The sequence below is a fragment of the Eubalaena glacialis genome, chromosome 9 (assembly GCF_028564815.1).
Source record: "Eubalaena glacialis isolate mEubGla1 chromosome 9, mEubGla1.1.hap2.+ XY, whole genome shotgun sequence".
Taxonomy (NCBI): Eukaryota; Metazoa; Chordata; class Mammalia; order Artiodactyla; family Balaenidae; genus Eubalaena; species Eubalaena glacialis.
The window spans coordinates 59,557,004-59,571,281 of NC_083724.1; the positions used below are offsets into that span (position 1 = coordinate 59,557,004).

Below are 14,278 nucleotides of genomic sequence, written 5' to 3' on the forward strand. Positions count from 1 at the left end.
ATGCTTGCTTCGTAAAGAAGCAGGAAGGCAAGAGGCCAGGTGCCTAACATATATTCATCTTCCTAACAACCTTATGAGTAGATACTAATATTCTAATCTTAAATAAGAGAGAGCCAAGGCCACGAGAGGTGCAGTAACTGGTTCAGGGTCAAGCAGCACAGCTACTAATTGGCAGAGTCAAAATATGAACCTTGTTTTCCTTGACTTCAAAGCTCGTTCCGGCTTCTGCTATTGTAACCCTCTAAGTGCACACTTATCACTCTGGCTCTAAAACCCCAACTTCATTTTAAAATCGAAACAAAACTCAAAAAGTGGTCTCTTTTTTAGTTCTTGCTATGGTCTCTTTGAAGTTGAAAGCTTGCTTTGGAACTAGAGACACTTCAGGATTAATTGTTTCCTGAGAGCCCTGGGCTCCACATGGGAGCAGGTGGAAAGACAATTTGGACAATGTCCAGTGATGGTTAAGGGCCAATTAGTTATGGCAAACTTGTGTGAGAACAAGGATTGAGAAACAGAAAACTAAAGCTACATGAGAGTCCCCCAAGATGCCGCTTTGCCTCCCAGAAGAAAAAATAAAAAGCTCACGTATAAAAGATATGGAGTTTAACCTTGGCAAGGAAAATGTTTGAGGTTTTTAAAAAGTGGGTCTAAGAACATTAAAGAAGTCCAAATAAAAATAAGCTTTGAAACTTGAGAATTTGATTGCAGTTTGAGTTCTCACAGCCACAGAAGTGCAGAAAGAATAAAAGACTATACACACACACACCCCCTGGTTTTGGACGCAACATTACCTTCTAAGGTGAGCTGCTGTGTCTTTGTGCGCTGCTAGATTTGTTTACAAGATGCAGAATGGCAGCCAGCCGGGAATGGACTCTCTGTGCCTTTCTATCTTACTTGATGAGGCCGGCCTTAGCTACGAACAAAGAAAGCATCTTCTCAGACTGCCAGCTGGCAGGCCCATCTTTACTCTAAAAACCATACTGGGAGTTTAATCAGTAGGTACGTTTGAGTTAAATCTGAGGGGTCTGCATTAAAATGCATTCACTTCTGTACTGTCTAAAGATAATAACAGTCTATTTTCTGAGAGAAACGGGTCTGAAAATAAGGCTTCAACTGCTGATAAATCAGGTGGGGATGAGAGAGCAGCTCTTTTTACAGAGAGACACTGTTCTGTTCACTCCTGTTGTTCCTACTAGCAATTTGGAGCACAACAAAGAGTTTCCATGAACTGTAAATTTAGTTAGAAATCAATCCACACACACACTTTGGTGAATCATCTGCTGAAGGCCCAGTGGTGAGCTTGTGGCCATGTGGCCAACAGCATACAGAGAAGGCATAACACCTGACCAGGAGAAGCTTATATTCAAACACAGGAAATGAGTAGAATAAAAGAAAGGGCAACCTAGTGCTAATTGCGCTGGTTTAAACTAGCAAGTTTTCTTTTTTTCTTCTTTGACTTTTTTTTTTTTTTTTAAACTGAGTTCAGCAAAGCCCTAGGGGTCTGACCAATGACAGGGATGGGAAGAGGCCAGGGTTTCATTGATTCAAAGACGTTTATTTTGTTCACATTTTAACATCGCTGAAATTAATGTGCATCTTAAAATTGATGCCATTTATTTGATGAAATAGTACCTACTCAGACTACTGAGCACTTGTATCAGGGACTCTGCTGAACATTTCATATGTATTAATTTATTTTTAGTTACCTATGAGGTAGGTACTATGATTACTTCCATTTTAGAGATAAAGTAAAATACAGAGAGGTTCAGTTATTTGCTTAAGGTCACACAGCTTGAGCCAAACAGCCTGACTCAAAGGCCTGTATTCTTAGCCACTGTGCCATACTACCCGCACTGTTAGCTCAATGAGTACAAGGCCCTGAGTGGCATGCAGAGGGGTTTGGACCCAATCTGAAGCAGGCAAACTGCTATGTTCTTAAGAAAGTAGATAATGACTCCCCTACTCTCACCCCCATTGCTACAGTATCAGGATGTTCCACTTTGGAATAGTAAATTCTGCCATTCATCCCCCCTTAAGGAAGGAAGTTGAACTTGGTTTATCTAACCCAGGTATGAAAAGGTTGTTACTACTTTTTATTTCATAAAATCATTCATTTTTTCATCTATTACACAAACCACCATAATTTGTTCAAAACTAAAAAAAAAAAAAATCTCTTGTGACTCATGTCAAAAAATATTTACAAATGGAGGCTTTTCCCTGGTCAATTCCACTCGTCAACTCCGCATAAAAGATGAAAATAGATCTCTGTCAGCCACCACTTTCTTACTTCAGAAAGACAGAGGAGCCACTTTGAAGAAAAATTCAGTGCATCGAAAGCTAGCCAAAAAGTCAGAGGGGTGTGCGTGTGTGTGTGTTTGGTTTCTTGTTTGCAGCTCTGTGATGCTCTAATGCATGTCCATTGTCATGAGTTTACACATAAATTATAAATTAGTTGAAAGCAGATATGACAAGTAATTTTGCCTTATGAATGCTTGGAGGTTTATAAAACATGAGCAATGAAGGCTTTCTGCCTATGAATGCACTCTGGCACACATACGTGGCCCGATACATCAAGAGCCTTTTTCTAGGGAAAATAGAAATGTTTTCTTTTGTGGTCATTGCTTTGATGACAGACAATTTTGTCCCTCTGTAGAGAAATATAACGTTTACCACTGGGAATGAAGAAACTGTCTATGGAGAAAAGAAATGTGTCCTTAGCATGTCATAGAAAAACTACTGGTTTTCCCAGGGATAATCATGCAACGCAAATTGGTTACTATGACATTTTCCCCAAAATTTTTAGTATAAACATTGATCTAGTTGAAGACTTAGGTTTCCGGACTCTATAATCAACACATAGTAAGTAACAAACAGTAAAATATTTTGGTGTCTAGAGCAGGTGAGTTAAGGTACCGTGTTCTTCTAAGAACAAGAAGGCATGAATTTGTGACTTGGTTCAGCCACATACTAGGTGTGTGATCTTGAGCAAGTCACTCCTTTCTCAATCTCTTGTTCCCTACCTCTAAGATGAGAAGGTTAAACTACATGATCTCTGAGGCCTGTTCCAGCTCTAAACATTTAAAAATAGGATCGAAGCAATGTTTTTTAATGTCTCTATATATCTTAGCACTGTCTTGATACATTTCATTATTCATGAGGAAGTAATATATCTTTTTCCTTTACCTGTCTCACCAGTATTGTGAAGGTTTTAGCTTATTAGACAAAGGTGCCACATACATGCTGTCATTAAAATGGAAAGACAGGGCACTGTTATCTGGAATGTTTCAGATAAGAGACTCACTATCGACTGTACAGACTGGAGATGTGAGAGCGTTGCCATGAGTACGGGAAGAAATTCTCAGCACATTAGGATGCTAAATGTTGGAGACACATGGGCGCTGAGATTAAAGATAATACACTTCCCACTGATGGCAGCAAAGACATTGGGACCGGACTTTGTGGTGGGAACAAAATAGGTCAAAGGTATCCTTCTGATAGGCCTTCTGTGAACCACAGCTTCTCGCCCTTCTCCGATTGCAACAAAAAAACTGATCTTCAGAGTAGTTGAGTTTTATTTTATTTTATTTATTTAATTGAAGTATTAATTACTTCAGTTGTGTTAGTGTTAGTTTTCCTGGTGTACAGCAAAGAATATATATATTCTTTTTCAGATTCCTTTCCATTATAGTTTATTACAAGATACTGGATATAGCAGTAGTTTATATATATATATATATATATATATATATATATATATATATATATGTTTAAGATAATACCACTAAAAAGACCTAGTGATGACAGATTTGAAACTAGATGTTTGATAACTATTCATGTCTATGTAACTGCCATGGCAGGATGGATTGTGGTCCAAAAAGTAATTTGTAAGTCAGCTGTTAGGAACTTGGAAGAAAATTTGCTGTTGTAACTATGTTTAAAAGGGGGATTATTTTCTCAGTGTAGAAAATAAAGGTATAAAATCTATAATGTACCTGAAGTACATTGTCCCCCTGACAAAATGCTCCTACCTCCTGTTCTTCCTAGTTATACTCTCAGCACTACCTTTTCTTCAGTACCTTTCCCTGTTCTTCATCTCACTCTGACCTTTACTGAATCCCAACAGCATTGCATTAGTACTTAGGATTAGCTTCTAGATGGTCTTCTTAGTATTTTGGGGGGGTGGGGGACAGGGTATATATCTAACTTTGCCTTCTAGACATCCTGGAAATAAAGGTTTCTTATAAGTTTTATATTCCTCTCAGCACTTAGCATGGTGCTTTTCCACGGCAGTATGGTGGATAATTATTGGTTCCTCCTCCAGTTCAGAAATAATTTTGCTCTCTCCAATCCAAGAAAGGAACCAGATATATAGGGATGGGCTGTTAGCAGCTACGTCCTAACGTGTGTCTCCACAACCTAATGAGTCAGTTGAAGTTCAGAGTTTGTTCTCTGGCGTTTGGAATTTGACTGACAAGAAGAATTCTGTCTCTTTCTTTAGGGGGACTCTATGTAAAAGAAAATATGATCAAAGGATATATTTTCTGTATGTGGGTGGGAGAAACAGAAGAAGCTGGCCTGTACAGGGGAAAGAATAGAGCAGCCCAGAGAAAAACACAAAGATGAGAGTTTCAGAGAGCGTGTTGGAAAATCTCTACAGTCCTCCACTTTCAGATAACAGTTCTTTTTAAAATTTTTTCTTGAAGTATAGTTGGTGTACAATGTTGTGTTAGTTTCTGGTGTACAGCAAAGTGATTCAGTTATCTCTCTCTCTCTCTCTCTATCTATTCTTTTTATAGATTCTTTTCCAATATAGATTATTAAAAGATATTGGATACAGTTCCCTGTGCTATACAGTAGGACCTTGTTGTTTATCTATTTTATTTATAGTAGTGTGTATCTGTTAATCCTAAACTCCTAATTTAGGCCTCCCTCCTTCCCCTTTGGTAAGCATAAGTTTTCTATGTTTGTTTCTGTTCTGTAAATAAATTCATTTGTAACATTTTTTAGATTCCACATATAAGTGATATCATATGATATTTGTGTTTCTCTGTCTCAGTTACTTTAGATAACAGTTCTTGAAGCATACCTGCATGGGTAGCCTTTGGCTCTATATAAATAAATAAATACATTTATAATAGATAATAGATAAAACAAACAACTCTTTATTTTCCATGAAGCAAACTCTAGGGGCTGTAGTTACTTACAGTCAATCTAATATAAATAGGATTCATGTATATGATGTTGATAATGATAATGCTGACAGCGATGCCTGTCAAATGAATCTCATACACCAATGTATTTGCCATCTTAGGAAATGGTGAAATGAAGGTCGGAGGGTCATGTGTGTGTGTGTGCGTGTGTGTGAGAGAGAGGGAGATTGGAAGGTCACACACACACACAATATTATTCAACCTTAAAGAAAATTCAGCCATTTGTAACAACATGGATGGACTTTTGAGGGCATGGGCATCATGCTAAATGTAATAAGCCAGATAGACAAATACTGTATGACCTCACTTACGTGGAATCTGAAAAAAAATTTTTTTTTAGAAAAAGAGAACAGATTGGTGGTTGGCAGAGGCATAGGGTGGAGGATGGCAGAAATGAGTGAAGGTGGTCAAAAGGTATAAGCTTCCATTTTACAATTGACCCTTGAACAATGCAGGAGTTAATACATGTGTAATTTGTAGTTGGCATTTACTATTGAAAAATATCCATGTATAAGTGGACTCGTGCAGTTCAAATCCATGTTGTTCAAGGGTTAACTGTATAAGATAAGTCCTGGGGATGTAATATACAACATGGTGACTATAGTTAACAATAATGTATATTTGAAAGTTGCTAAGAGTAGATCTTAAGAGGTCTCATCACAAGAAAAAAAAAATTGTAGCTATATGAGGTGATAGATTTAACTAAATTTATTGTGGTAATCATTTTGCAATATACACATATATCAAATCATTATATCGTATGACTTAAACTAATACAATGTTAAATTTCAATTGTGTCTCAGTAAAACTGGGGAAAAAGAAATAAAATGGACATTTCTAATTGACATGGCTGAACTATTGAACCAGCATTTCTGAAGTTCGGACCAGGAATCTGGATTTTAATTAGGCTTCCAAATGATCCATATATAGGTGTTGGCTAAGAGTTTATTTGGCAAGATCTACACAACTATTCTGAATCAGTCTAAACATTCACTGGCCTGATGTACTGACTTTGACAGTGATACCAAATTTAAGGAGGACTTTGTTCCCTGCATTCTAGATGCCATCCTCAAATTCTGGACTTAAATTCTAGTAGGACTTGGCAGTCGCACTGCAGAAAATAAAAGCCTAAAGTAATTGTAGAGACCTTCAAGATGCAGTTATACTAATTTCTCAGGTTCCTTCTTCCAGCTGTCATTGAATCCAATGTCTGAGTCCAATTTTCTTTACAGTAAAGGAAGTCTCTCACATGATCTAATAATACTGTGCTACAATTTAAACCTACTTCCTCCTATCCTGACCTCAGGATCAGTGCAAACAGGTTTCATGCCTTTAACTTCTGCTTTAGTCTTAGAATCAGAGTAACAAATTTAGCTTTACCCATCTTGAGAGGTCTGAGTAAACATTAATCCATAGTGATTATGCCAAAATAATTACATGTTTGAAAGTAATGACTTGTGTTTTCTCCATTTTCTTCACTGAAAACCAATGAAAAATCTATTCAAATTTATATGGAGATAACATGCAAAAAAAAAAATGTTTTTTTCAGTGTGTTGCTCATGGCCTAAAATATTATGTAGAGGTCTTTATCATATTATCACAGAGGAATACATCACTTAAATATCTCCTTCATGGCTGTTAAGGCACCGTAGAGTCAATTCATGCCCAGAGAGCTTTAATCACAGATCATCGTTGTGATAAACGGTAGTCAGTGTGGGCTATCATGTCAACGGCTACTGGGGGAGTTCTTAACGGGAGTGCTGCCAGCATGCAGTTTGTAACTACTTTCAAGGAGCACTTCTAATCTAATGGCTAAATGAGTATCATTAGAGTGTCTTTACATGTAGCATTTCTGGAGAAATTCCATATTTAAAGGAGGCCAGTTATTGTAGTCAACGCATACAACTGAGATTGCTTGAATGATGCAAATACTGTCAATGGTATTGACAATTAATAGCTTATTAACAGGTTGAGCTATCAAATTTTATTTTTTTTGTGACCCATCATATCGCACATAGCGAAACACTAAGCATAACAATAACAACACTCATGATAGCAATAAAGAGGAGGTTGGAGGAGTGAAAGATTCTGGTTGCTGAAAACTAACACTTAACTAAGAGTTTTTATGTTGCCCCAAATGGCGTTCATCATATGCCTTGTTTTCTTTTTAAAACTCAATTTTCAGCCTCAAGCCTCAAACCAGAAACTACAGAAACTATTTTAAAGAATACTGCATAATTTAAAAAGAGCCTTTATGACTAAGAGGAAGAACAGGAAAGAAATAAGAAGCAGCCCATTTAGAAAATAAGACAATTCACAATCCAATGTGTTTCCTAAAATTGAAAATGTTCTCCTAAATGCTTAGAACAGAATAAAGGAAAATGTAACTCAACCAATGAGCAAACAAACACAATCTCCTTTGCGTTCTATCAAATATTTGACAAAGATGCTGGAGTGCGTAAATTGCATAAAAGGTTACCAGCTCTTGAAGGTGAGGGTACATGGGGCTACAGATAATGTTTTGCTTAGCCAGCGCAATAATTTAAATAATCAAAATTTGAATGTTTAAAGACTTTAGAAAGTCCATGCAAATATCCAGACTGCTGCAGGCACCACTGCGCCACGTTCTCTTACACGGAGCTTCTTCACATAGTTGATATCCCTCTAGCCACTTGAGGTTAGGGCTCCTCTTACGGTTTTCTAACCGAATATGACAGGGCAAAATGTTAGAGCTGCTAGGGACTGAGAGATATCTAGTCCATCAGCCTCATTTCAGGTTGATAAAACAGAAACCAAAGGATGTAACAAGGACTGTGTTTTAAGACTCCCATTAAGTAAATCAGAAACTCTTTATGGTAGAATTTGAACTGTTCCAAACAGTTTTGTTATTTGGCACAATTAGAAGATTTTAGTTGGACATGTTCATCTTACGCTAAGTTAAACTTGATCTAAAAGATAAATGATCATTTAGTTATAAATAATCCATGCACTGGTTTCACTATGGGTCCCTGTTGCTGAGGAATACCATAAAGATCCAGTTTTACAACTTTCTGCTTGATAAATGCCACAATATCCAAATACCCAGACATATACAACAATTTTTTATTCATTTTCATCAAGGATTCACACAAAACCTTTAAGCATTCTGAAAATTTAAGATACCATTAAGTTCACCATTGCTTCAAAAATAGGCAGCTTTCTGCGAACATATTACTATCTTAATATTAGCCCTAATATTATTTTAGACTGAATGGCAAAATCATGTGTATGTACTTAATAATTACAGTTTTTAGGCCATGTAAAACTGAAAAAGAGTACTGGGAAATCTGCTTATTCCGTGTAATTTCTTTTTCAGTGAGCCTTCTGACCATAAATCAGTGTATTTGGCACCCCTTTGGTATACTGGGAAGCTTACACATTCAGTATAGTCTATGAACTTGAAATCAGGAAACATAAATCAACCTCATTAAGTAATACCAAACGCATATAAATAATTCAACACCTTTCAAAGTACAACTACTACATTAATTATACAGATACTTTTAAGTTGGCTATTTGTTATAAACTTTTACATCAGATGCTGAGTCATATTTAAAGGAAAAAGAACTGATGAAGTTAGTTTTTAAGAATATGGTCAAAAAGAAGAGAGGGGCAATTCTTGAAAATACTGTCAAGTATAAACACACTCAGTTACCTCATATTCCTGGGAAAACTTCAAGTTGTCATTTGCTTTTAACCTTTCAATGTGATCTGCGAGTTCCAAGATAGGTATTGGAGGATGGCTAGCCATACCTATTAAAAGGAAAGAATAAAGACATTTGAAAACGAATGAAAATGATGCTAACTATTCCAAAATATAGAGAATACTATAGTTAGAAATGGCCTGAAAATATGTGAGTAGTAAAGATGTTTAATGTGAGGAAGCAGGCAGATAGTTTGGTTACTCAAAGCAGGACATGCTCTGGAAGGATGAATTTTGTAGCCAAATGAAAAGCTACCAAGCATAATCCCCAAACTAACACTCCTAGTGTGAAAGAAAGCGTTATTGTGCTATGAATCAATGCAGTGAGCTCGTGGAGAAAACTGACAGTCAGGCTTGATGTCAACTTCTGCTTTGAGTAATGACTGTTATGTCATTTCAAACTCCTTCTCCTGCACTGTGTGAAATGGAAACTGTGTGGAATTAAATGGTGTAAAGTGAACTAAGAAAACAGATACTGAGAAAGCCCTAAAAGGAAAAGCGTAATAGCTTGATAGGAAACATAAAGTGACTTATGCATAATCAAGGAAAACTAACTTGAAGAATGAAGGTTACCAGGGTAACCGGAATCATCTGAACCTGCAAAGGAAATGATGGTGTAAATAAAATAAAACAGAATGAATTTGTTAAAAGAAAAAATGAAATGGATAGTCTGATATACTTTTTAAAAGGCCTAATAAAAATGCTACAGGTTTTTACAGGATCCACTATACATTGTGACTAGATTAAGATCGCTTTAATATTTCACAGACCTGTAGGTGACTGACATTCACATGCATACATGGACACAAAGAAGGACATGCACCACAGCTCATAGACAATAATCACTGATGACAAAATCAGACACCAAACTGAGTTTCAAAATGTTTTCACTCGTAGCAGATTGTAGAGATTGGGTTGCAGCCTTCTCCTGGACATTTATTGATGGCCAGACTGACAGCTTTGTGGTATTTTGCCCCAAGCCCCCATTTATTTAACCCCCAGCAAACCTACAATCCACTTCAGGTGTAAACATCTTTGTCCACCAATGGGAAATGAATGCAGGAAAGGGAGCAAATGGTGAAAGGATGAAGAGGAAAAAGAAGGTAGAAAAAGAAAGAAAGCAATGACAGTGGGTGATACATCTTAGTTCAGTCTGCCAGCTGAAGGTATGTTAGATTCATAGATTCTGTTAAAAATAATCCACCAATTTTGGTGATTCCTGTGTCTTTCCAATGGTTTCTCACTTTTCATGTGATTTACATTTTACTTCTTCTGATTAATTTTTCAAGAGCACCATGAGAGAGCATTGCTGCCTCATGTCTCGCAGATGCAAATTCCAGCTGACTAGAAAAACGTGAACTAGCATGTCCCCAGGGAAGCCTCTGACACAGAAAAAGAATGAGGGAGGGGCTCAAACTGGAAGCCCCGTTGACATTCTGCCCTCCCGGGGACTCTTTGGAGGGTGTCAGGCTGTGGTATGGTGACCGCTAAGTCAACACAATGTGTAATTACTTTATGGGTATTTTAGATATCGTGCTGTTATTGAAAGCCACCCAGTGAGTTCCTTTGTCTCAAATGCTGAATTATCAATGGTTTGGTAAGTTAGGTAGAAAACTATTTTGCTTCTTCCAATCATTTTAGCACTGTGCTGTGATAGGTGGTACTTTAGTGTTCATGGCTGTGAAAGTCTGCTTTCAGTCAGCTAAAATCTTAATGGAAGATCCAATAAAAATGAGTCGGCTTGGAAGTAGAAACTCTTTGTTGCTGATATAATTATGCATTTGGACCTAAATGCTGGAACCCATTTCTGAAACTTTTCCCTATAGATGGTAGAATTGAACTCATTTACATTTTGTGGAAGGAGAGGGTGGGTGACGGTGGTCTAATAATTAAAGTGATCTTATCCAGATGAGGCGCCCCCAATGACAAGAGTGGAAATGCAAAGGCACAAGAGACTCTAGGCTTATCTGGAAATGGAATGATGTGGACATCCATTACAGTGCTTTAACAGAGAAAATAATAGAGACAAAGATGTTTAGACCTTTTCGAGCGAATCGTGGGAGAGAGTTATTATCATATATGGACTGAGTGGTGGTTTGGCTAGAGAGGGAGGACACAGAGCCAATCAGGGAGGCGCAGGGGACTGAATTACTGCTCAAAGCTGCAAAAAGTAAAGCCAGTGGGAGATGGGAAAAGTATTAGTATAACAGCAGTAGAAGACCATCATAATCAACCAAAGACGCGATCAGCATATTTACTTCTGGCATGCACTGGCACATGGTCTGGGAGTATTACTTTGGAAGCTAATTACAGAGAAATCCAAGCAAACCTGCACTGATCCATTACATTCTAATTCAGGGTATGTATATATCACATGCAACGACATCCTGGTGTTCAAGAATCATTATTTAAGACTTGACAGTATTGCACTCAAGTTCTAGGACAAGTGAAAATGGCAGAATGGATGTTTCACAGAAAGGGGAGGAAAGCTTTGTGGGAATCTCATGGTTCAGGAGAAGAAATCATGGACTAGTATACTGAATGTGAGTTCTACTTCTAGGTCTGCCATCTACGAATAGGGACAAACTTCTTGTTATCAAGCACCTCAATTTCTTCATCTGTGAAATAAAAATGTGGGGCTAGATAAATTCTGGAGTCACTTCCTTCTTTATAACTCATTTCTTCCTCAAGTAGATAGGATGTCTGAGCAGAGAAGGGTCTTGTGGATGTAGTTCATATGTAAAGGTTCTAAAAGTAACTATCTTTTCTTTGAGGGGTGGGGAGCATTTACATTCTACAAAACAGAAAATATATGCAGTTGAATTGTCAACTTTTTGAATTAAGTTTAATACAATTTTCTTTAGCTAACCAAATTATGATCTTATATCACGTATTCAAAACGAATAAATGTCAACATAAAAATTATGCTGAAGAATAAACGTGGGGTGAAACTCCTCTAACATGAAACTCTTATTTATTTACTTATTCCTTTTCATTATTTTATTTTATTTTTTATTGAAGTGTAGTTGATTTACAGTGTTCTGTTAGTTTCTGGTATATAGCAAAATGATTCAGTTATACATATACATATTCTTTTTCATATTATTTTCCATTATGGTTTATTACAAGATAGTGAATACAATTCCCTGTGCTATACAGTAGAACCTTGTTGTTTACTAATTTTATATACAGCAGTTTGTGTCTGCTAATCCCAAACTCCTAATTTACCCCTCCCCCCATCTTTTTTCCCCTTTGGTAACCTTAAGTTTGTTTTCTATGTCTGTGAGTCTATTTCTGTTTTGTAAAGAAGTTAATTTGTATCGTATTTTAGATTCCACATATAAGTGATATGATAGTTGTCTTTCTCTGTCTGCTGACTTCACTCAGTATGATAATCTCTAGGTCCATCCATGTTGCTGCAAATGGCATTATTTCATTCTTTTTTATGGCTGAGTAGTATTCTATTGAATATATATACAACATTTTCTTTATGCATTCAACTTCTGATGGACATTTAGATTGCTTCCATGTCTTGGCTATTGTAAATAGTGCTGCAGTGAACAATGGGGTGCATATGTCTTTTCAAATTAGAGTTTTCTCTGGATATATGCCCAGGAGTGGCATTCCTGGATCATAGGGTAACTCTATTTTTAGTTTTTTTTAAGGAACCTCCATACTCTTATCCATAGTGGCTGCACCAATTTACATTCCCACCAACAGTGTGGGAGGATTCCCTTTTCTCCACATCTTCTCCAGCATTTATTATTTAACATGAAACTCTAGGTCGTATCAGAAAATAATCACCAAGGGTCTGTTGCAAAATAGTGTTATACAATTCTCCCCAAACTGCTCCATTGTCCAACGTGGAAAAAAAAATTTACAGGATATAATCAAGCATGTTAGAATCTGAATGAAAAAGCAGACACTAAGAAAACTATGAATTTGACCTCACTGTGGTATCTTTTCAATCTTTTGTCTGGCAACGTGGCTGTTGCTCACAGTCTGTGAATCCACGTTTTATTAGAACAGTGTTTTCACATTAGCACAATTTGAGGTGTTTAAAAATTCCTTCCTTCCAGGCTGCACACCTGACCAATTAACTCAGAATAGCTGGGTAGGGGAGCCAGACATTGATATTTTTAAAGTTACCCGGTAATGAGTCTCAGTCCTTTGGGAATTTTTGATGGGGGCAGGGGGCTGTAACTTTACTTTTTTCGTGCAAGAATCAGAGTTTATGAGAATGAGATCAGCTTTCTCCTGGTGATAGCCTTGAATCTGCTCTAAGTCTCCATTAGCAAGCTTTAGTGCTTTAGCTATTATTAACAAGAATGTGAAGCACAGCTCACAGCTGATGAGGACTTGCCAGGGTCACGACCTCATCAGTTCAAAGCTACAAATGCACGACATAAATGCATTTTAAAGGCACACGTTGCATCTGAGCAGAGTTTTCATTCTGAAGCTATGATACTGCAATATACACTGTCAACCTGAAAAATGACAGATGTAGTCACTGAAATCTGCCTTAGGTTGGAGGAAAAAACATGACGGCTACTTTTAACAGGGTAAATATTTGTGACAGTAACTTGCATGGAGGCTTCCTTATAAGATGTAAAACTTTAAAATCGTGGCATTGTAAGCTGAGAGGTGCCTTAGAGATTACTTAGTCCAGCATTTTCATTTTATACAAGAGGGCTCTGAAGGCTAGAAAAGTTAAGTGACCTGTATATTTTAGCCCATCTAGTAAATAACAAAATCGTAAGTGGTTTTGGCATCTTTACTGTTTTATTTCTAGAATGGAAGTTACGATCTCCTCAAGCAGGGGTCAAGGTTTCCAGTGGCTCAAGCGGCCAGGTCGGTTAGGTAAATGATTAAAGATAACCAGGTACTGAACAGTAAACACTTTCACAAGTAATGCACTCCTCCCCGTTTCTGTGCAACAAGGAGCCTTTTGTGCAGCAAGCTGTCTTTCATTTCTCTACTTTCAGTGGAGTCTCAGGAAAGAGAAATATTTCTCTATTTTTTAAAAAAGTAATAATAATAAGCGTTAGATGAATGGCAACTGAACTCTGTCTCAATGTCAGGGCCATTCTTAGGGCTGGTGTAGACTGTGGAGAACTTCTAGAAGGGTGCAAAGCTCTAGCAGATATCTTCCAGGTAGTACTACAGAGCCAAGAGGGTGAGGCTTCTCAGGCTCTCAACAGCAATGGCATAATTAAAAATCATTTTTATGTGGGATTTCTCAGACTGAAGAATTTGAACAAACTATGTTTCTTTATATCAGAAATATACCATTTATATACCATAGATTCAATGAACCAATGTTTCT

The 14,278-nt window shown here is 37.1% G+C and overlaps 1 protein-coding gene across 8 annotated transcripts in view; it reads right to left on the reverse strand.

Annotated features, from left to right (window-relative positions):
- PTPRD (protein tyrosine phosphatase receptor type D) overlaps window positions 1-14,278 on the reverse strand; it is a 542,415-nt gene that overhangs the window by 100,830 nt on the left and 427,307 nt on the right. For 7 of the 8 annotated variants that reach the window (XM_061200424.1, XM_061200419.1, XM_061200417.1 and 4 more), the window contains one exon: window positions 8,905-9,002. In XM_061200424.1, coding sequence (XP_061056407.1) covers window positions 8,905-9,002 — 98 coding nt within the window. Of the gene's footprint in view, window positions 1-8,904; window positions 9,003-9,507; window positions 9,550-14,278 lie in introns of all 8 variants that reach the window. The other variant, XM_061200422.1, reaches the window with a different exon arrangement.